At 39.1% G+C, this 21021-nt stretch overlaps 1 protein-coding gene across 6 annotated transcripts in view; it reads right to left on the bottom strand.

Annotated features, from left to right (window-relative positions):
* FRMD6 (FERM domain containing 6) overlaps nucleotides 1-21021 on the bottom strand; it is a 238860-nt gene that overhangs the window by 11169 nt on the left and 206670 nt on the right. For 4 of the 6 annotated variants that reach the window (XM_027065705.2, XM_053224459.1, XM_027065704.2 and 1 more), the window contains 7 exons: nucleotides 18458-18561; nucleotides 17366-17442; nucleotides 14933-15119; nucleotides 11557-11712; nucleotides 8106-8171; nucleotides 7170-7238; nucleotides 4119-4293 (listed from right to left, as the gene is read on the bottom strand). In XM_027065705.2, coding sequence (XP_026921506.1) covers nucleotides 4119-4293; nucleotides 7170-7238; nucleotides 8106-8171; nucleotides 11557-11712; nucleotides 14933-15119; nucleotides 17366-17442; nucleotides 18458-18561 — 834 coding nt within the window. The remainder of the gene's footprint in view (nucleotides 1-4118; nucleotides 4294-7169; nucleotides 7239-8105; nucleotides 8172-11556; nucleotides 11713-14932; nucleotides 15120-17365; nucleotides 17443-18457; nucleotides 18562-21021) is intronic. The other 2 variants (XM_053224458.1, XM_027065707.2) reach the window with 1 other exon arrangement.

Below are 21021 nucleotides of genomic sequence, written 5' to 3'. Positions count from 1 at the left end.
ATTGGTCCACAGCGATGTAAGCTCAGTAAGTGAGAATAAATACTTAGAGATTTTCAGAGCAACCTGACAGTGCCGTGACAGCCACTAAGGTGATTTTGTATTTTGTAAAAGTATCAGTCCACGGTGGATGAGGAATGTTAAAAATCTGGTCCTTCCCCACAAATAGTTTCAGAAGCACTGCTATGGAAGACTGTTTGATAAATATAATTACACTAATTGCCAATGATTTCATTTATTCAATTTGGCCCATTCAGTAGCTCAGTTCTGACTGCTGAATATAATTTAAAATAAAACTATTCTTCTCTAAATTTCCTTCAAAGAGTTCTAACATTTAGTTTTTCATTAGTGAAAACTGCTTTTCTCCATTTGGGGTGTGAACTAGTGAGGTTTTACCATCTACTTAGAAAACACAGTCATCACTGCTGGTTTGATGATTTATACCTATGTGGCCTCTGACTGACAAAACTCTTCTTCGATTTAACATGTCAGTGCCATTCTTTAACACCAAGACGCAATGTTAGAAAGTCCCTTTTATCAAATGCTAAAGCAACGATCACACTAAGGCACAAAGTTACAACTGAGTTGCAGGTATACAATACTTTTGTGTCTCAGGTCAGAACTGTAAAACAGAGAAATAGTTTAGATTCTTTGTATTCTTAATACTGATGACAAATAACACATTAGGACAATGTTAAAGATGGAGAATGCATTTGAGGAATGTTAAATTGATATTATTTCAGAAATTGCTAACTTGTAGACTAATTGGGTTCTCAGAGGCCTGCTGATGAATTTAATTGTCTTGTTTCTTGGGTAAGTGAAATCACTTGCACTCCTGGTGTCTGAAGTATAATCTACACAGCTTCCTCAGGGAGGGAAGAAGCATTAGCAGAAAGAGAAGATGCGCTCTCCAGGATGCAAAATGCAAAAATGCTTGCAGAAGGCGATGTGTACGTTTTTGGGCTCCAGCCATTCATGTCAATTCTAGGGAATCAGGCTGCATCACAACAGCGAGAATGCACAGCCACACAGAAAGCAGACTGGGGCAGGACACCAGAGCCCAAAACATACATCTGAGACAGATGTGCATCATCTAAAATCCATGTTTTAGGGCTAGACTGGGTTATAAACATTCCTGTTTTCTGAAGACAACAGGGGTTGAGATGAAGACGGAGAGGTAAAAGGGTTTGCAAAATTCTCATACAATTTCTATTTACTGTGGTTTCAAAATACTAGCCACGTGGCACTTGGAAAGGTGAAAAGTGAAAAAACAGTTTTCTAAAAAGTTCTTTAGGGTGCCAGAGTTCTAAGACAAGTGGGAATTGTGGCTCTAATAACTTAAAAGCTTTCTGCCTCTTTACAAATAGCCCTTTTACTCCCAACCCTTCCCAGCAGGTTGGGAGTCTATTACGGTTACTCTAGTAACAGAAGGCAAGCGCTCGCCTAACTGTGGTCTACCTCACAGGAGCCTAGCGTAAATCTGCTTCGTGTCAGCGTGTCAGCACGGCCTTACTGTTCTACGTGGCTGGCCAGTGTTCCCTTCCCAGAGCTGTATCACTTAGACCTGGTACAAATAAAAAGTGTGATGAAGGAAATGCTGATGTGATTATGAAGTTTATTCTGAGACCTGGGAAATGCAACCTCTTAACTCCCTAGTAATCACCGGAGTCAACAGCACAGATTACCAATGTGTTGGTATTCTTTGGATTCCCTCTGTTGTAAAAGCCCAGAGACCACAGAGCTTTTCATATATTATTTTGGAACAGAATGCAGTGTGACCTCTTGGAATATGGCCTAAGAATAAGCTCCCACTGTTGAATAAAGTTGGGTTAAAAAAAAAACTTTTGTTTTTAAACTTTTTTAATGACAAAGGCATTCTCCCCCTTCTAAATGCTATGGAATAATTCTTGTGATCATCTTCTACCATAAGATGCGAAAAGAGTATCTCAGACAAGATGGATCTAAATTAAATTTAAGAAAAATACACTCTCTTTCTGTGCTGTTTTTTTGCTAAGAAAAGGGCTTTATTGTAAAAGTGATGAAGACTTTAAGTGTGAGTGAAATAACTGGCATCAGGCCAAAACTGGCCCAGAGAAACTTAATTTTGGGTGCTCTTTAGACTGTGAGGGATCTCTAAGTAGAAGAAAAGAAGTATGTTTTCTTTAGAAGAAAAAAAAGATATCCGCCCAAATCTATCTACATTTACCCAAATAACAAATACAATCCACACCTTTATCATTCCTTCATTGCCCTAATCGCGAAAGCCCCCAAATGCACTTGATACTACTAGGCGTGGTAACAGACAAAACCCTGCCCTCTAAGAACTGAAAATTCTTTGTCATTTTACCTGAGAACCTATAGGGCTTCTGGAATTCATTCAGGCTCTAAAGGGCTCCCCTTACGGTCATCTAAGCAAGAATCTGCTAAAATGCTGGCAAAGCTGATGAGATAAAGAAACTTCTCAAGGCGCTATAAGCTGGCCATTTAGGAATGTGACCCATTTGGCACATGATGGGCTCTGCACATAAGTCACCTATTCTTACAAGTTCCCTTGGCACTTCTGTCCCATCTCGAGTCCTCCTAATAATCATGTCAGCATTGGAGAGAGGTGCTTGTTATCTCAATGTGTCATCGTGGGGAAGAAGGGGCAGCCTGGCAGCAGAGGAAGCCCATACACCTGGTGGTTATACACCAGTTCTCTCCAAAGACAAGAAAGCAGTTTGGTGGCAGACTGTGCAAAATGATTCATGTTCTAATGGCTACTTAAGATGCAGTGGCATCCCCAAACTGGGTCTCATTTAGTTAGAGAGATAGGTTTTGAGAGAAATTGATTAGATGTGCAAGCTTCTTTCAGGTTTTTTCTTAAGAGGACAAGTATTTGTGTTTCTGTGAGAAAGCTGGGGTCTGAGAGGTCGAAATCTGTTTCAGATAGGGACCTAAGGATATGAATCTGCATCCAAATGTTCATGCAGATATCCTAAATCTAATCCAATTGAATTATAAAAACTACCACAATGGGAATCTACAAAACAAATGGAAGACATTGAAATAGGCAGGGGCGCCTGGGTGGCTCAGAGCCTGGAGCCTGCTTCTCATTCTGTCTCTCTCTCTCTCTCTGCCATCTCCCCACTCATACTCTATCTCTCTGTCAAAAGTAAATAAACACTAAGGAAAAAAAATTTTTTTTAAAGAAATAGGCAAATGAGCACAGTAGCATTTTGGGGGATCAGAAGTTCGTGTGTGTTAAATGGAAAAACCCTGGGTGCCATGACTTAAGATGAAGGGCTAACCAGTAGAGTTGAAGCCTGCTCTTAGAGGCCCCAATCCCTGCCTTCCTCTTCCTTACCGTGACTCATTCTCCTTTTCAGGGGCCCCAAATGTATCTCAGCAAAGCCCCCACAGGACTGGCTGATATAATCCTCAAATGGAAACTTCTTTCAGGGCACTTAGGTGGCTCAGTTGGTTAAGTGTCGGACTCATGTTTCAGGTCAGGTCATGATCTCACAGTTTGTGGGGTCAAGAACCGCGTTGGGCTCTGTGCTGTCAGCGTGGAAACTGCTTGGGATTCTCTCTCTCTCCTTCACTTTCTGCCTCTCCCCCGTTCTCCCTCTCTCTCTCAAAATAAATAAACATTAAAAAAAAAGAAGAAGAAAACTTCTTTCTCCTTTGTCATTCCTGCTGACCCAGACCTGGGGTCCTCTCAGCAGTCAATAAGAGAGACTGGAGACATTTCTGTCTCCCACCTTTATTGTTACTTTAATCTAAGGAGTAATTGCACTGGAAAAAATTCCAGATTCCAAGGTGCTCGGAGTCGCAGATAAATCTTGCCCTGCATCTTCATGTGGTGGCTTTTTGCAAGGATTTTCAAAGCAAGTGTGGGGAAACGTTAAAGAGACTGTACTCGGGGATAGCTAAATGATAGGGATGACCTCAGGTATTTGGGACAGGTGCTGGGACAGTGGTGAGATGTGAGGCGAACACGGCCCTGAATCTGGAGAGGCTCAGCCCTCGAATCCCATTTTGCAGGGGTCTAAAGCCCCAACTGATGGCAGCTACAGACTAAGGGGCCAGAGGTGGCCAAGGCACCGTGTGTGCTTCTCCCGCCCAACACTCTGCCATACCTTCGTTCTCCTCCAGCTTCCGGATGTGGCGCAAGACAGGCTGCAGATTCATGTAGAGGCGGTGGCTGTTACTCAGGAGCTGGAGGAGGTGTCGGGAGCGCATGGGGCACCCTGTGTAGTAGATGAGCTTCCTGGCAGAGGGCAAGCCATCTGGCAAAATCTCAAATTTCTTACCCTGTGGAGCAAAAGCACGAGTCAGCTTTTGGAAGGTAAGTCTCTAATTTGCCAAGGTCCCCTTCATTTTCTCTTTAGTAAGGAGAAGTGCAGATTCAAAAAGAGACGTATAAAGTGGCATTCAAAATTCAGCGAGAGATAAATTGCTGTCTTCCTTTTCAAAAATGTCCCAGGACAAGGATTACCAAAAACTCAGGGAAGTGTCTAGCCAGGGTCATCCTGTCGACACCGACCGGGTATGATGGTGGAGGAGTATCTTTGGTTTCTCTGGCTAGTCAGGCCATTTATACAATGGAGAAGAGAAGGGCTCATCATGAAAGCATCTTCAAATGCAATTCCAACACCCTAATTCAGCAAACAAGATGACATTCTGGAAGCGTGATGCATTCAAATATTTGTTAAATACTAGGTACCAAACACTGTGCTAGTCACCAAGAAAACAACAGTGAATAGGACAGACGAGGTCGCTACCTTCACAGAAATACATTCTGGTGGGAGAGATGGCAAATAAATATATAAAATAACTATAGTTTGTGATAAACTCTGAGGAGGAAACAAACGAGGAGTTATAAGAGCAAACACTATAAATACCTTTTTAGGGTTAAGAAAATACGGAAAACTTCTTCAGCTGGATAAAAGAGGGAGGCTGGGTGGGGGGCACCTGGCTGGCTCAGCTGGTAGAACATGAAATTCGTGATCTCAGGATTGTTAAGTTCAAGCCCCACACTGGGTGTACGGTTCATTTAAAAAAGGGGGGGGGGTGGGAGGGGATAGGTGGAAGCTAGAGGGACAGCTCAAGGGATGAGACAGGAAAGAGAAAGGAAGAGATATAAGTACCATTAAGTATTTCTATCAGAGATACCAGGAATCTCATTGTTTAAGTTTGGGATCATTAACATAAAGTTCATTAACATAAGCTGAGGGTGAGAGTTTGGCAGTTTTTTATAGTTATGGAAAACTGTAAGTTTATTTATTTTGAGAGAGAGGGAGCACACCCGCATCTGAGCTAGGGAGGGGCAGAGAATGAGAGAAAGAATCCCAAGCAAGCAGGCTCTGCACTGTCAGCACAAAGCCTGGCCTGGGGCTGGACCTTACAAAACTGTGAGATCATGTGACCTGAGCTGAAATCAAGAGCTTAACCAACGGAGCCATCCAGATGCCCCAGAAATGGAATTATCAATTCCTTCACCTTTCCTATGAATGAACAGGGCAGCAGGATTGCATAAGGAATACTGCGGACACAATGATTCTCAGCCAGAAGGGAGAAGTAAAGCAGAGAGAGGCATCTTCTAACCACACACTTAAAGTCAATAAAAAACAATATGGCTCTGTGTATCTCGGTTGGGAATGGATTTTTCACCTCTCGATTTTTCATTTTAAAGGAACCACCAGTGGATCCCAATGCTAGAATGGTAATAACTGACATTGAATGAGCACTAGGCAGGTATTGACTCATTTAATCCTCAGAATCAGTCTATGGGGGAGGACCAATTATTTCCATTTGGGAACAAAGAAACCAATGCACAGAGAGAGGTTAAGTAACTTGCTCAAGGTCACACGACTGGGCCAGGACTGGGCTGGCTGTGAGAAGAATCATCTGGGAAGTTCATTAAAATAGATGCCTGGTCCTCAACCCACACCCTCTGAATCAAAACTCTCTTAGGGGAGGAGGATGAGGCCCAGAAATCTTTATCTTAAACCAACTCCTCAGATGAGACCGATGCAAAACTAGATTCAGGAACCACTGTGTCCGGGACCCTTAAGACACTCAATTTCATAAATGCATTTTATGTCTACTCAATTTGGGACATGACTGGGGTAATGGGCTAATAATTTGCTCATTTTCATACAGCTCAGATCCTTTCACAAAGGGCCTAAATGAGAGAGACCAAGTGAGGAGGAAGCAGGTAGGGCCCCATTTGATGTATGAGTGAAGTGAAATCAGATTGAACTGGGCCCAAGTAATTAAAATAATGTAAAGTCAGGCACAGGTCTTTGACTTCACAGGGCAGTATGGAGTCAGAACGCAAATGCTCTTTGGCAATACAGCCCTTTATTTATATAGGCCATCTTCTTTATTTGTGTATGTGTACAAATCCTTATCTTCCTCCTTTGTGTATTTTTTTCCAACAATTTCTGAACAAAGAAAAAAATATGGATTTTAATGACCACCAGATATACATATTATTAACTGTAATTCTTTGAACCCTGCCCCAAACCGGATAGAGCCGGCAAAGTAGAGAAACAGCTGGGAAAAATCATGAATTTGCTCTTATAACAAAAAAGAGGATACTATTCTCAATATTCTAAAAATAACACCATTTTTTTCCTGTTAAGAATTGTAGACCTTTCTTTATAATGATGAGTTTCAAAGAGTTAGATATTAATAGAAACATCTTTTTATATCACTCTTTATTCTTTGCTCAAAAGAAGTAACTTCCAAAAGAACTGGCCTACCCCCACGCCAAGAGTAATTTATCCTGTGATTATGGCTTTCCGTTTTCTGATCCCTCTGATGTAGGCTTTTGAAAATCATTCTCTTTGCTGAAGTCATCTTGCACATTCCCCCACTACATTTCTTCTGCAACTAGAATAACTTAGGATAGCACGGTGGGGACCAGACTCACAAATTAAATAAATAATTTCTTTTGCTGTCAAATTCCTTAATTTTAGATTCATGACCTATGAGTGGCAACGAATAGAGCACATACATAAGAATATAAGAAAGTGAGTTGTCTTCATTTTCAACTTTTTAAAAAAAATATCAGCTTTTGTGCCTGTCACAGCATTATTTTTAAAAACAAAACAGGGAACAACGAAAATCCACAAAAACAAACAACTGAGCAATTTTTCTTTAGTCAGTTACTTTAAACTTACCACAAATACCAACTTTCCAACATTTGTCCAGGGGAAATCATAAAGTAATTGTTTCTCTTCATCTAAATTCTGTGGAAAAAAATTTTAATGCATACAGAGTTACTGAGGAAACTGCCAGACACTTTAAAATGGCTCTAACTTCTCTCCCAGAAAACTAAAATACAGTAATTAAAATCTGAAAGAGGTCCTCAACTCTCTTTGGAGATGTTCAGACAGTAATTAAAAGATTAGTGAGACAATTCTGTAGCTTTGGGTTCCTGAGTGACTGCATTAACTGGCCTTTCAAGGCAACCTTTTCCCTTTGAGCCTATCCATAAATTTAAATAAAAAATCCAAAAAGACTCAGGCATTGGAGAGATGAGATAAGGCACTCAGACTTTCATAATTGGATATTGTGCCTACATCAAGGTAAGAGATTCTTATATTCTCCCTGGTCTCACAGAAAGAGGGATTCTCTCTTTCCTCTTGATGGCTGTGGTATAATACCATCCCACCTGCAAAAGCGTGACAGGGACAGGGGACAGGCTGTATCGGAAAAGTGTAATGAAAATTAAAATACAGTGGTCTGTCACTGTATTAAGATGTCATTTTTTTTTTCTTTACACAGTTGTAACGCTCCAGAGGAGCATTATAATCAGGATATTTAAAATCAGTAACACACAAAGAAAAATGTTTGGATGTTAATGATCTGTTAGTGATGAACCTGAGCCAATCTTGGGCTTATTACTTTCTATTCTAGAGGACTTCTTACTGTCAAGGTTTGGACTGTATCACTTCATTTATCCTACATCATCCCCATTTGTACTAGACAAATAGGAACTAATGGCCAGTCGATGGCCAGAAATGAACCAGTGAACCTGTCCAAGGACCACACAGGTACACTGTCAACATGAGACATGGCGGATGCCACTTGACACTCATTTCTCATTTACTGACCTGAAAAATCTGTATTCCCCGCATGGTCAGTCCAAGCATCAGAGAAGCTTCAATTTCTCTTTTATCCTATAGAAATAAAATCATATGAAACAGTAGTGGGTTTTTTTTTTTTTTTTTTTTTTTTTGTACAATGGACAATTAAACACCAAAGGGAAAAAACAGAAGGAGAAATCTGATTAGAAAATTTTTGATTTAAAATAACTTCATTCAGGGGCATCTGGGTGGCTCAGTCCATTAAGGATCCGACTTGAGCTCAGGTCATGATCTCACATCTCCTGAGTTCGAGCCCCACATCAGGCTCTGTGCTAACAGCTCAGTGCCTGGAGCCTGCTTCGGAATCTGTGTCCCTCTCTCACTCTGCCCCTCCCCCTCTCGTGCTCTGTCTCTCTCTCAAAAATAAACATTAAAAACAAAATTTAAATAACTTTGTTCATCTTTTTGCATCCCTAGCTTACCATAAGCTTTAAGAAAATCATGAGCACATACACATGAGCAAGGATATATTCTACTTTTTAAACCACTGAGATTTCAAAGGATTAGTGTTTTTACTATATTATATACACTTTCATATCTGACAATATTCTAAATACCGCCATCGCTGAAAACTCTAGTAAACAATACTATTTTTGCTGCTTATTTATTTATTTATTTATTAGTTCTCTTTCTTTTCCCAGATGTCAGAATCTTGAATCTAATATCATAGATATATTCTGAGATGCATTAGATTTTATAGGTTTCAAACTATGTAACTCTCCTGCCTCTGAAGCCAAAATCAGAGGCAGGCCTAAATATTTAAGACTGTCATCCCATGAGGATAAAAAACTGTAAAAGCTTTATATTCAGTTTGTTTGGAAAGAAAATACTTATTTCCAAAAAGTTCAATTGTCACTTGCCAATATGATATACATTCTACCAGCTAAACTATAAAAAATCAACTAAAATGAGTGTAGGGGACAAAAACCCCTGAAATGTTCTCTGAATTTTAAATGTACTCTGAAATTTGACCACATCTTTGGAGTGCTCATATGTAATAATGGGATATAAGGTATGAAGTTCAAAATAGAAGATAAATAAAATCACAAAGTAACTAAAATATTTTCATTATGAAATTCCTCAATAAAAATAAATGAGTATGTTTAGTGCCAGCGTTCCCAAGAATATGGGAAGAAATATTTTTAGAAAATGCATCCTCATCTGGTATAGTAAAGACAAGATATGGCCTATTTTCACTATTTGGGCTGTTTTCTCCAACTAATATGTTTTTACATCAAGAAAGGCACATACAGTATAGGTTCAGCAGGAGAAATCAATCTATCACTGTGAGTTTAGGTCAATTTCCTCTTCAAGGCTACTCTGATTGCTTCCTGAAATAAGATTGTGCTCATAAAAATGCTGGCTGTGCAGGCACAAGGCATGTACTACTGGGAGAGGGACACAGAAGTTTTTCCCCCCAGAATGTTTCCTATCCTCTGTCTACCTGATTTCCACTTTACGAGCAGTTTTAATGGCTGCCACTTGATTTCTCTAAAGAATGAAAACTCCGCCCATGAGGTAACAATATCTATTTCCCCACTTCATTCAGTTTCATTATTATTAATTATCTTGCTTTAAGAAGATAAGAGAGTCATTTCCTTTTTTTTAAATTTTTTAACATTTATTGATCTTTTGAGAGAGAGAGAGACAGAGCACAAGTGGGGGAGGGGAGAGACAGAGGGAGACAGAATGCGAAACAGGCTCCAGGCTCTGAGCTGTCAGCACAGAGCCTGATGCGGGGCTCGAACTCATGGACTGCGAGATCATGACCTGAGCCGAAATCCAACACTTAACGGACTGAGCCACCCAGGTGCCCCAAGAGAGTCATTTTCTATGCCATGTAGAAGTACCACATCGTAAGCAAATAAAAGGTAAATCTTTTAAGCAAAAGATAAATTCCTAACAGGGTTCTTTAAAATACTATGTTTCCCTATCAAGTGAGAAGCACTTGGTATTTATTGAGCACTGATTAATGTACCAGACATTCCACCTGGTTATTTCAGATTCATTACATCATAGAATTTTCCCAACCTCGTGAGATGTATTGAACCATTCCCACTTAATAGATGGTCCAGAATTATAGTTCTATTTGCCTAGGATCCCATAACAGTGGTGATGCAGGGTTTCTGATATCTGACTCTAAAGCTACACTCACTCCTTCTTATACACCATTCATATTTCCTGTACATTTTAAAATATAAACTGATTGTCAAATGCCATTTATTTGCATTTTCTCATATAAACTGAGGTGTCACAAATGAAACCACTCAAGGAAACAAACAACTCCGTCCTTCAGGAATTTGGCCAAAGAGATCTTATAGAACTCAATTATGCCTCTCAAGAATGACAGGACATTAACAATTTCACCTCTTGGGCACAGAAGTGAGAAAAAAAAAAATACCATTCTTTGGTACCTAATTAAGTTTTCTGAACCAGACAAGAAGATCATCCAGTAACATATCCAAACTACAGCCTAGTCTCCAATGGTCTAGTTATGCTAAACTTACCACAAAGGGTATAGTAGTAATAAGAAGCACATTAATAACAATGATAATGGTAACAACTGAACATCATTCTTAACATGTGCTGGGCACTATTTTTATCCACGAATTCCTTTAGTCAAGTAGACCTGGGTTGAATCCTGGCTCTGCCCGTTGCTAGTTTTGTGGTCTTTGGTCTGTTTCCTTCCAAATAGAAGCTGAATATTACAGCTTCTATTTTATAGAACTGTGAGGATTTAAAAAAGAAAATAAAGCGTGCCCCATAAAAACAATACTCAGTAAACACTAGCTTTTGTGGTTGTTCTTCTAATTAATGGATACAGTGCAGGTACAGCTTCACTTAGAGGAACATTAAAAATTACATCAAAAAAGTTGCAAATGTTAGTCCCCAAGGCAGAGATGCAGATTTGGAAAGGAGAAAAATAACTATTTCATAGTCACTGAAAAGCCAGACTCACAATTTGAAGCCACTTGGCATCTCAGCATTAGAACCATTATAAAGGGACTCTATCATGCTCCCAGGCCTGAGGAAAAGCATCATTAACTCGAAGACTGAACTACCATGAGAAACAGTTCACATGAATCCTTTTTAAAAAAAAAAAAAAAGCCCACTAAAAAATGATATGACAACTTTTAATAAAAGCTTCTTCAAATCATGAAGGTATTTTGTCTTCAGAAGCTGCAGACTTGGGTGCCTGGGTGGCTCAGTGGGTTAAGTCTCTGACTTGGGCTTAGGTCATGATCTCACAGCTCTTTAACGAGTTCAAGCCCCACGTTAGGCTCTCTGCTGTCAGCGCAGAGCCTGCTTTGGATCCTCTGTCCTCCCTCTCTGCCCTTCCCCCGCTCACTCTCTCTCAAAAATAAACAAACATTTCACAACAACAACCAAAAGCTGCAGGCTGACTGCAGTTTTGTACCTTATACAATCTGTAGTAATGAACGGCAACATCATCCAGTCGGACGGCCTCTTTGATGTATTTAAGATGAGCCTCAGAAGCTGTCAGCGCAAACTGATCTTTGTGCATGTTTGGAATGTGCTTCAGGATGTAGTCCTTCCCTCTCTTGGAAACAACCTGTTGGAATACAATGGGTATGCACTGCCACATCTGTTGGAGTGATGGGAGTCCTACCCTTGTCTCCCAAATGATGAAAGGACAAGGACCTAACATAGGTCATGGAAACTGGCTAATTTCCACCAGGAAATTTCCCACTTGTATTCTGTTTTCACCATCTGTTATGTTACTAGGCTGAATCAGCTAGTACTAGAAGCTCCAAAGTCAATTTAGCTGTATATCTGAGAAGAAAAATCACAAGAAATGAGAAAAATATGTTCTCTTGGCTTTAAACTCACCAAGAAAAAAAAAACATGCAAACTTGCAAAATTTTGTACACATCACTGTTTATACTTGCAAAATTATTGGTACTATGAAATACATCTACTGTCAACACATCTTCAGGTTCTGGATCCTACTTAACTCTTCTAAAATTACAGCCACAGAGTGGGAGGTTCTAAATGTTAATCCAAAGAAGGCAGGGGACTGGGAGGAATTCTCTGAAACATTTTTGGTTTTTGCATAAAGGGCTGATGTGAACACTCTATTTGAGTATTTGTGAGGAAACAATTTCATTCAAACATTCATTGCAATTCACTATGGCTTAGTTTTTCAACGGACAGTAGCCTGGGCCTTTCAATGCCCAAAACATATAGTATCCAGCAGCTGCAGGCTAAGATTAGCTAAAAATCTTAGCCAAGGGGCGCCTGGGTGGCTCAGTTGGTTAAGCGTCCGACTTCAGCTCAGGTGATGATCTCACAGTCCGTGAGTTTGAGCCCCAGGTCAGGCTTTGTGCTGATGGCTCAGAGCCTGAAGCCTGCTTTGGATTCTGTATCTCCTTCTCTCTCTGCCCCTCCCCCGCTGATGCTCTGTCTCTCTCTGTCTCAAAAATAAATAAAAATATTTAAAAAATTGAAAAAAAAATCTTAGCCAATTTCATAAGGATTATAAAACATGGAAAGGATTATGCAAAGAGAGCAAAAAGAGTAGTGCTTAAAATCATCAGAATAAAAAATAAAGAATTTTTAGTTTTAAATGTTTTTATAGATATTGACATTTTGTTTCTTCCTATTGTTTAAACATGATAGATTGCTGGCTAATATTGCTGAGAACTCAAGTTACAGATTTTTCTTTCAGACTCCTTTTACATGGAGATCACCTAAATTAGTATTTGTTAACTTTTCTCGGCTCAAAGAACACACAGAAAATAATATTTGCAAGGGCACTGAAGTAAGTGGCTTTGGTGATCCCAAAGGTTGAAGAAACTTGTATCTCAGTGCTCTGGAAGCTATGGCGCACTGACTGGGAAGATCTGATTTAAAAGACCGAGATTCAGCAAGTACGTGATGACAACTTACCGGATGTAAACATAGGCTAATTTGGGTTCTACAGACACTGATATGTAAAAGCTTGATACCTTTTGTGGTTTCTCTTTAACAACTGACATGCTGGCAATCAGTTCACAAAAATTTATATTGAGCACCTCAATGTGAAGTGCTGAAGAAACAGAAAAGGTATACTTTAAGCCTGCCCTTTTGAATATACTAACAAACAGTTCACTGGAGGCAAAAGATAAACAGAAAATAAGATGTAAAACACTACGCATAGCGGGGGCTTCTAGAGCCCAGAGGAGGGGCACTGGGTACCTAGCCAGTCTGCCCAGAAGGAAATACATCTGAGCAGAGTCTTGGAGAATGAACAGGAGTTGGCCAGGTCAAACAGGGAGAGGGGTTCTGTTGGCTAAGGGAACTTCAGGAAGAAAGGCCAGAAGTGCAAAATACTACAGGGCGTTTGGAGACATAGGGATTGCTGGATGTTGTTAGAGCATAAAATTCAAGGTGCAGGACAACCTGAAAGGAAGCTGGAAAGGCTGGCAGAGATCAGATCCTGGAAAGTTCCTCGGTTATGTGTGGGAGCCTGGCTTTCACTCTGTAGGTGAGAGGGAAGCCCCTGAAGATTTAAATCAGGAGCAAAATCCACTCATCCGCAAGCTCTAAAGACAGGGGCAAAGACAACAAGCCCCCTCAGCAGTGCTGCTGAGTGCTGATGAGAGCTGGAACCTGGGGGACGGGAGCAAGGACGCTGGGGAGGGCACACGACAAACATTCAGGAAGCCTACCACAAGGAAACTTCAAGAGAATTTGATTTCTTAAGCTGGTGACGGGTAATCAAGTATTTTATGTTCTAGGTTGTTTCGGTTGGTTTGGGCAGGCCAGGGAGAAAGAAGGGTGATGGGGAGAGCTCTACAGGAGACTCAAGTTTCTGGGTGACTGGGTGGATGGCAGTGCTACTAGCTGACATTAGGGACACAGAGGCAGGAATACATGAAATCAGGTGGGAGAAAGATGAAGTTGACTTGGGACATTTTGAGTTTGAGGTGCCTATGGGTAAACAGCTGTCTCATGGACACAGAGGAGAGAAACAGATTTGGGAGCTACTGACACATAGGTGGTTGTTAAAAAAAAGAAAAGCATTCGTTTGGAGGAGATCCCCAAATGAGAGTGGTTCTATGTCAAATGCAGCCGAGAAATGAAGTGGAAAGTGTCCACAGAATTCGGCAACTTAAAGGTCACTGGTGACCGTAGGGACAGCATGAGGAGTGGAGAGGAACATCGGGGACAGAAAGCAGATGGAATTGTGTTGAGGAGTGTATCTGGGAAATAAGGTAAAAAAATCAGATTTTCAACAGAGGCCTGGAGGAAGGGTGGGCACAGACATGGGCAGGGTTGGGCGGAGAAAGGACAGTTGAGACAGTTGGAATAACCTAAATTTGCCTGCTGCCGTAAAGGCGTGGTTCCTCTCTCGAGAGTGGAGGAGATGGCGGTCAGGGCAAAGTGACTATTTAATTTGTTTTCTCAACATAGGAAAAGCTGTGAATGATCTTACTTTTCAAAGTGTAATGTTTTTCTCCCTTCAAAGGGAGGAAAATGATGCTTGAATTAAGAGTAAATAAGAAAGTAAAGACCAAGCAACTGCCAAAAGAAGGCTGGTAAGTTCCAAGTTCCACCACATTTAGGATGGACAGAAATCCTCTTCCCCTTTAACTGGAAGGAGCAGATCAAATATATCAAGAGATCATGTGTACAATGCTCTTAAGTGTTAAACTTCTATCTGGGCATCACGAAGGGTTTTACTGGCCACAAACATCTGTGTTCCCATTTCTCGAAGCAACCTGAGTAGCAGCATAATGAACTAGAAATGTGCTAGAGAAAACACTTTAAAACTTGAAAACAGTGCCTACCCAAGATGGGAAGTAAGCCTCCGGCTCAAAGTATTTTCCATAGTGCTTATTCCTTTTGAAGTTCCCAAGATCAGCCTGCAGGGCAAAGGCTGCCAGCAGGAAATAGGCCTCTTCTCGTAGCACACACTGAGAATGAAGAACTTGTTTTCTCAGGTGCCAGTAATAATAGTATCTTGCTGCTCTGTCACTAGGAAAATAAAAGAAAACAGAACTCACATTTGATGGAACAATCCAATGGCGTGTAAACAGAACCCAAATCCTGCTATCCATCTGGTGACAAGAGCTCTTCTGTTTCTGTTCCTTCTTCCTCCCTCCACACTCCTTGAAAAAAAGTGGGTGGGGGGTTGAGGCTAATACCTGATTGCTGCCTCACCCAGGTTGCAGGGAGGTAGGACTCCAAGTCTGACTACCCCAACAGGCAAAAATAACATTTCCGGAGGCCTATAACATTTAATTCATTCAGAGAATGGAAGCAAGATCTGAATCATCCATTCCAACATGGTAAATATTTCACTGAAACAAGTATTACTCTAGAAGCCTAGGCATTTGTTGTCTGCGTTAAAGTAACTTTGCTGCAATAATGCGGCACATATGACAGAAACAAGGACAAATCTGAGGGGACAATCCTGGCTTTAATGTTTTGCTCCTCTGTTTTGTTTTGTTTTTCAGCTGAGCACATTACAAATACCCTAAGGTCCTTATAAAAAAAATTTCTGTTTAAATGCCCATTAAAAAAAACTATAGTGTTTTGTTTTCTTTCTCAGAATGAACTGGAAAAAAAAAAGCTTGCTTTAAATCTCTCTCTCCCTCTCTCTTTTTTTAATTAAGTGGATGTTACTTTATGGGTGTGGTTTTATAGGAACATGTTATGACAGTCATGATACTCCTCACAGATGGAAATCCTACTAGTGCACTCATTACAATCCGTTGAAGTCAGAAATAAATATAGTTCCTATTAAATACATTGAATAAGAAGTGCTGACTGGGGAAAAACATGGTCAAGCTCCAAAAAATGTCACAGGCAAATGGGATGCCTTTGTGATCAAAGTAAAAATGCAAGAAAAAAAAAGAAGTGTGTGTGTGTGTGTGTGTGTGTGTGTGTGTGTATTTAATGAGCTTACTTGCCTCCCCTATTAGTTTAAGTCAAAGGTTTACCTGAGATTTACAATGCATTAGCTGATGACAATAAAAACATGAGTTTATTTTAACTAAGATAATGTTTAAGTATGATGAGTTTAAAAATAAAGCATTTATGTAATTTTTTCCCCATGGGACAGAGTACTTTTCAAGGCATTTCTTTTTATAATGCTGACCACACAGTGTTTGGACTAGTTCATCCCTGGGGAAAAGAGCAGAAGTACAGGGATGAATTAAACATTCATTAGCCCCAGGGGGTTAATTTGTGGCTAAATAATGTATTTTCCTTCTTTTCAGCACATTCCATACTTAGTAGGTAAATTGAGCATAAATTTTACATAAACTCCAAGTAACTAAGAAAGTTTCTTGGCCTTTAGAAAAAATTATTTATGGGCTAATATTTTTTACTTTTTAATTTACATATGGCAATAACACAAATATTAAGAGCAGATCTCACATATAACTTATTAGCCAAATGTATCTTTGTATCTTTTAATGGAGTTTCTCAGAGTTTGAAAGTAAATAAGGAAAACACAGTTCACATTTCTAGTATTTTCCATCAGCATTTTCTATCCATTAACAAAACCAACTCTGAAAGCTTTCCAGCACTGAATCCTCCTATAGATATGATAAACTGAGCTTTTGAAATGGTAAATTCTGAGTCTGTATCAGTAGCATAGAATTGCTCATGCACCCACCTCCAGAAGAAGAATCAACTACCTGCCCTTGCCAAACTGCATCTAAGATTCTCACAGGATAGCTCCACTGGGTGTAATCTTAGCTTTATGGCCCCTGCCAAGAACAGAAGCAAGACCCCAAAGGTGGAAAGAAAACCAGGCTATATCGACACCATTTTTACAGGAGAGTTCTTGCTGCTGCCCTACTCCCCATCTCACCACCAGAAAAGAATACAGTCCTTTAATTAATTTCTCCATTCTTCACAAAAGTGCTAGTTCCTTCTTGAATGAAATATCTTCTTTTTGGTGAATGACTGGTTATCGAAAATGGGGAGTACAATGTGAGGCAGTGACATTGTTAACATTTTCATCAATAGTCTAACATTATCATTCATCCATTCATTCATTCATTCCACAAATATTTAGAGCGCTTACTGTGCCTCTTTTCTAGGAACTGAGGATACATGAGTGTACACAAAGATTTCTTTTAAAATCCTTGCTCTTTTGAAATGTGTATTCTAGCAGATGGAGACAAACACACACAAGAACTTTATTTGGTTATGTTAGAAGGTGAGTGCTTGTGGAAGTGAAGGTTTAGAGTCTCTCCCTGTCCTCATACCTGATCAATCTGCCATTTTCCACATAGTACTGCACACGGAAGTGAATGATCATAGGAGGTCCAAATTGGTCAATACCCTAAAACAAAGACACATATAAAAAGAAAGCTATTTTTAGTAACTGCAAAATGGGTTTTAAACTCAACAAAATACCATTATTTACAAGATACTTTTAAACCTTGAAAGGTTTTATCTACTTCTAATGGGGCTGGGTGGTGGTGGTGGCTGGGCAGAGGGTAGACAGTTGTCCATTATGGATATTAAGTTCATACAAAACTGGGAAGTTATAAAGCATCATCATGTATTTGATACTCATTCACTGTAATGCCAATGACAACATAAGGGAAGATAAAAATAAATGCCAGTGGAAATTTCTAGTTGAGATCCAGTTCCTCTCTCAGCTCTATCCCCTGTGGTGACCATTTGCTCCTCATTACAAATGTTCTCTTGTTCCTCTGACATTCCACATACCAAATTCTAATATGCTGTTTGTTTATTTAGACTTTAATGTTCCTTACTTTGTAGTTAGCTTCCAAGTAGCCTTCCCGTTTATTCCAAGAATTCTTAAATACGAATCGGAGGATCTAGGATTAGACATTGGGGACTTATTCCTGATTAATATGGTGGAAACACTAGGCAAATTCCCTGTGAATGATGCCCCATGTGAATGGAATTGATGTTTATTAAATAAAGGCACCAGTATAATAAAGTAATAAAGTATCAAAGTACAGTAAAAGTAGATTTAAAAATTAGGAATAACTTCTAGAACATCAGTTTTGATGGCTAACATAGCCACAGAAGAGAAGCAAGTTCTTTTTCCATGGTTCTCATTTCAAAGTATTATCCCCAAATTACTAAAAAGTTATTATCCAACATGACTTAAACAGATACCCGAAATCTATCATACACTATAAGCTATTAATACTTTATTAATGTGACATTTTAGAACTTACACATTTCCCTTTTCCATTCTCTACTTCATAGTGTTTTTATGAATTAAAATTTAAAACAATTAAATATTTTTCTAATGTCTAATAGCTAAAATAAACCTTTAAAAAAAATCAAAATAGTTTTGCTCATAAATGTAATCTCACCCAAGTGACTTCGTATTGTCGTACCTTGCTGGCCTCTTTCTTCCATTCTTTTGGACAGTATTTATACAGCTTTTGTGACAACTCCATATAGACATGTTCATTATCTGCACATTAAAAAAGGAGGCAATATGATAAAGAAAAGATGATTTTTTTAAAGAAAATACACACAAAAATGCGTTCTTTAAAAAAGCCTCACAATTTGTGAATGTGCTCTGAATTCACATATAAAACGTGAACAATCAACAAGATACTAAAAGACAAAAAGTTGGCTAGACATTAATGAGATTCTTTATAAACTATTTTGTGTTCGCAATACAGAACACATCTTATTAAAAATATGTAGTATTTAGAAGAAATACTGGCTTCCACATCCTGCTTTTACTAAGTTTCTATGGTCAATCCTAATGCATAGTCAAACTTCCAACTCTGTGCTTACTTGCTCTTAGAGAAACATGCTTTTGCTTAGCTCACAGAGGACTCCTGTCATAGCTGCAGAATAATGAAACAGGGCAGAAACACCATCCTAACTGCTATGTAAGAAATGAGACAACATTGAGGATAATTGCCTATTTCCAAGTGACGGGTCTGACCCACGCTTTGTGAAGAACATCCTTTAAGACAATTTCTTCTCTGTGTTTTCCACATAAAACACACCCTGGTAAAACACAGTCTTTGGACTGATCCCATAGAAAGATGAGAAGAATCTCATGCAAAAAAAATAATGCCAAAGTATTTCTTCAAGGAGATGATGTTCTTAAGATGAACAGAAACCATGATTGCTAAAAACCCATGTAACAATAATCTAAACATATGAAGACAAGCTGTTAAAAAATATTAAAATTTTCAGATTTCCCCAAGAGAATATTTTAAAAGAGAGATATTTCACAACAGAAACCTTCAGCATTCCTATCTTGTACAAAGTTGTAAATCTTTTTAAAATAGTTTAGTCCTTTTTCTCTAACCATCACTAAGGCAGCATCCTCGTGGAAAGCTCTGCATAAAAATGTACTCACACTGGAAGGGAAGGGTGTCTCTTTGACTTCTCCAAGGATAACAGACCTGACTACACTGTCACTCCTGACTGAATGCTGGAGAGGTTTGCTTGAAAAAGAGCCATAAGAGAACAGGAAGGGTAGAGTTTCTCTGTCTATAAATGGCATATTAAGCCAGCCAATTTGAATGAAAGGGATAAGAGGTCCCAGAGACCAAAACAAAACAAAAACAAAACAAAAAAACCCAAAAGGATGCTACTTAAATCCACTTATCAGATCAGCCAAATTATCTCCCATATCTCACATGCTACCAGGTAAACATGAAGTGAACAAGACCAGACAACCTTCCTGTTGAATATGGTTTGTGTTTGGCTTGAATTCCCATCTGAAGAAACAATATAATGAACAGAATGGAAACTGTTCAGCGTAATAGCACATACTTTTAAACTACCACTGTATCTCTGCCATCTGACAGTCTGATCATGGCTTTATATTTTAAGAATTCTAAAGCATATATCAGAAGTCTGCAAAGTGGGTGAAGTAATCTCCAGCTGATACCTGAGAAAACTGAAGTCGAGAGAAGTCAAGTGACATTTCTAAAGCTACATAGCTAGCTAGTGGTAAAACTAGAATTGGAACAAGGTCATCTGCGTCCTTTTCCAATGTTCTTTCGCCACACTACAATCTCTCTTTTAAAAAAGAGATCTTAAAAACTCATAGTTTGAAATCTAAGGAAGCCATAAACTGGTTTTATTAGACTGACTTGTTAAACAACACAGATCAACAATCTGGCTGTCGTGGTAATAAGAAAGAATTAATTTTGAGTTTAGAATAAAAGAAACAATTTTTAGAATCTATAGAGCATCTTATTTCTCCCAAACCCTTCCTTGAAAGAATGACTGAGGGATGTACTAATAGAAACACAGAGCTAAGCATCTGTGCTTTTATTGCTTTAACTACTACAGGAAAAAAACTGAAGAGCAAATGGTTGATTCATTGGTTCCTGAGGTGTTCCCTGCTCCAAGCTCTCTGGCTTCTCCTAAAAAAAGACAGCTGAAGATGGTTCATATTTTGGAGGAGAAGGGCTGATCATGATACACTTTCCAACTTGGCAGATCTAAGCTTTTTATGGTACTAACCAGATTCTCAAGATGTCATAAGCCTTTAAATTTAAGCCGATTCCAGTAGTAGAATATGATTCATCTACAAGTATAAAATGTAATTAAATACATTTCACACAAAAAAAGTATTCTTGAAAAACTGAGCAAAGATAGAAAAGGTTTTTTGCATAAGGGTAAATTAGAGAAATTTAAACATATGACTTGAAAGAAAAAGCTTATAAGGAAAGGCTGCAGGTAAACCCTGGGAACTTAACTCTAAGGTATTATGGGGGTGGGCAGGTGGAGGAGGCTTCATGTGAAGAAAGCCTTCACATAAAGTAAAAGTAGAAACTGATCCCCCATCTTTAAGTCTTATAGTCTGATTGGAAGAAAAGGAGAAGGTGTTAAGAGGGAAAAACAGGAAACAAGAGCAAATTAATAGATCACTTTGTTATACTATATGGTCAACAGC

Source organism: Acinonyx jubatus, chromosome B3 (genome assembly GCF_027475565.1).
Source record: "Acinonyx jubatus isolate Ajub_Pintada_27869175 chromosome B3, VMU_Ajub_asm_v1.0, whole genome shotgun sequence".
NCBI lineage: Eukaryota > Metazoa > Chordata > Mammalia > Carnivora > Felidae > Acinonyx > Acinonyx jubatus.
The sequence above is the reverse complement of the archived record's forward strand: the minus strand, read 5'-3'. Positions and strand labels throughout refer to the sequence as shown.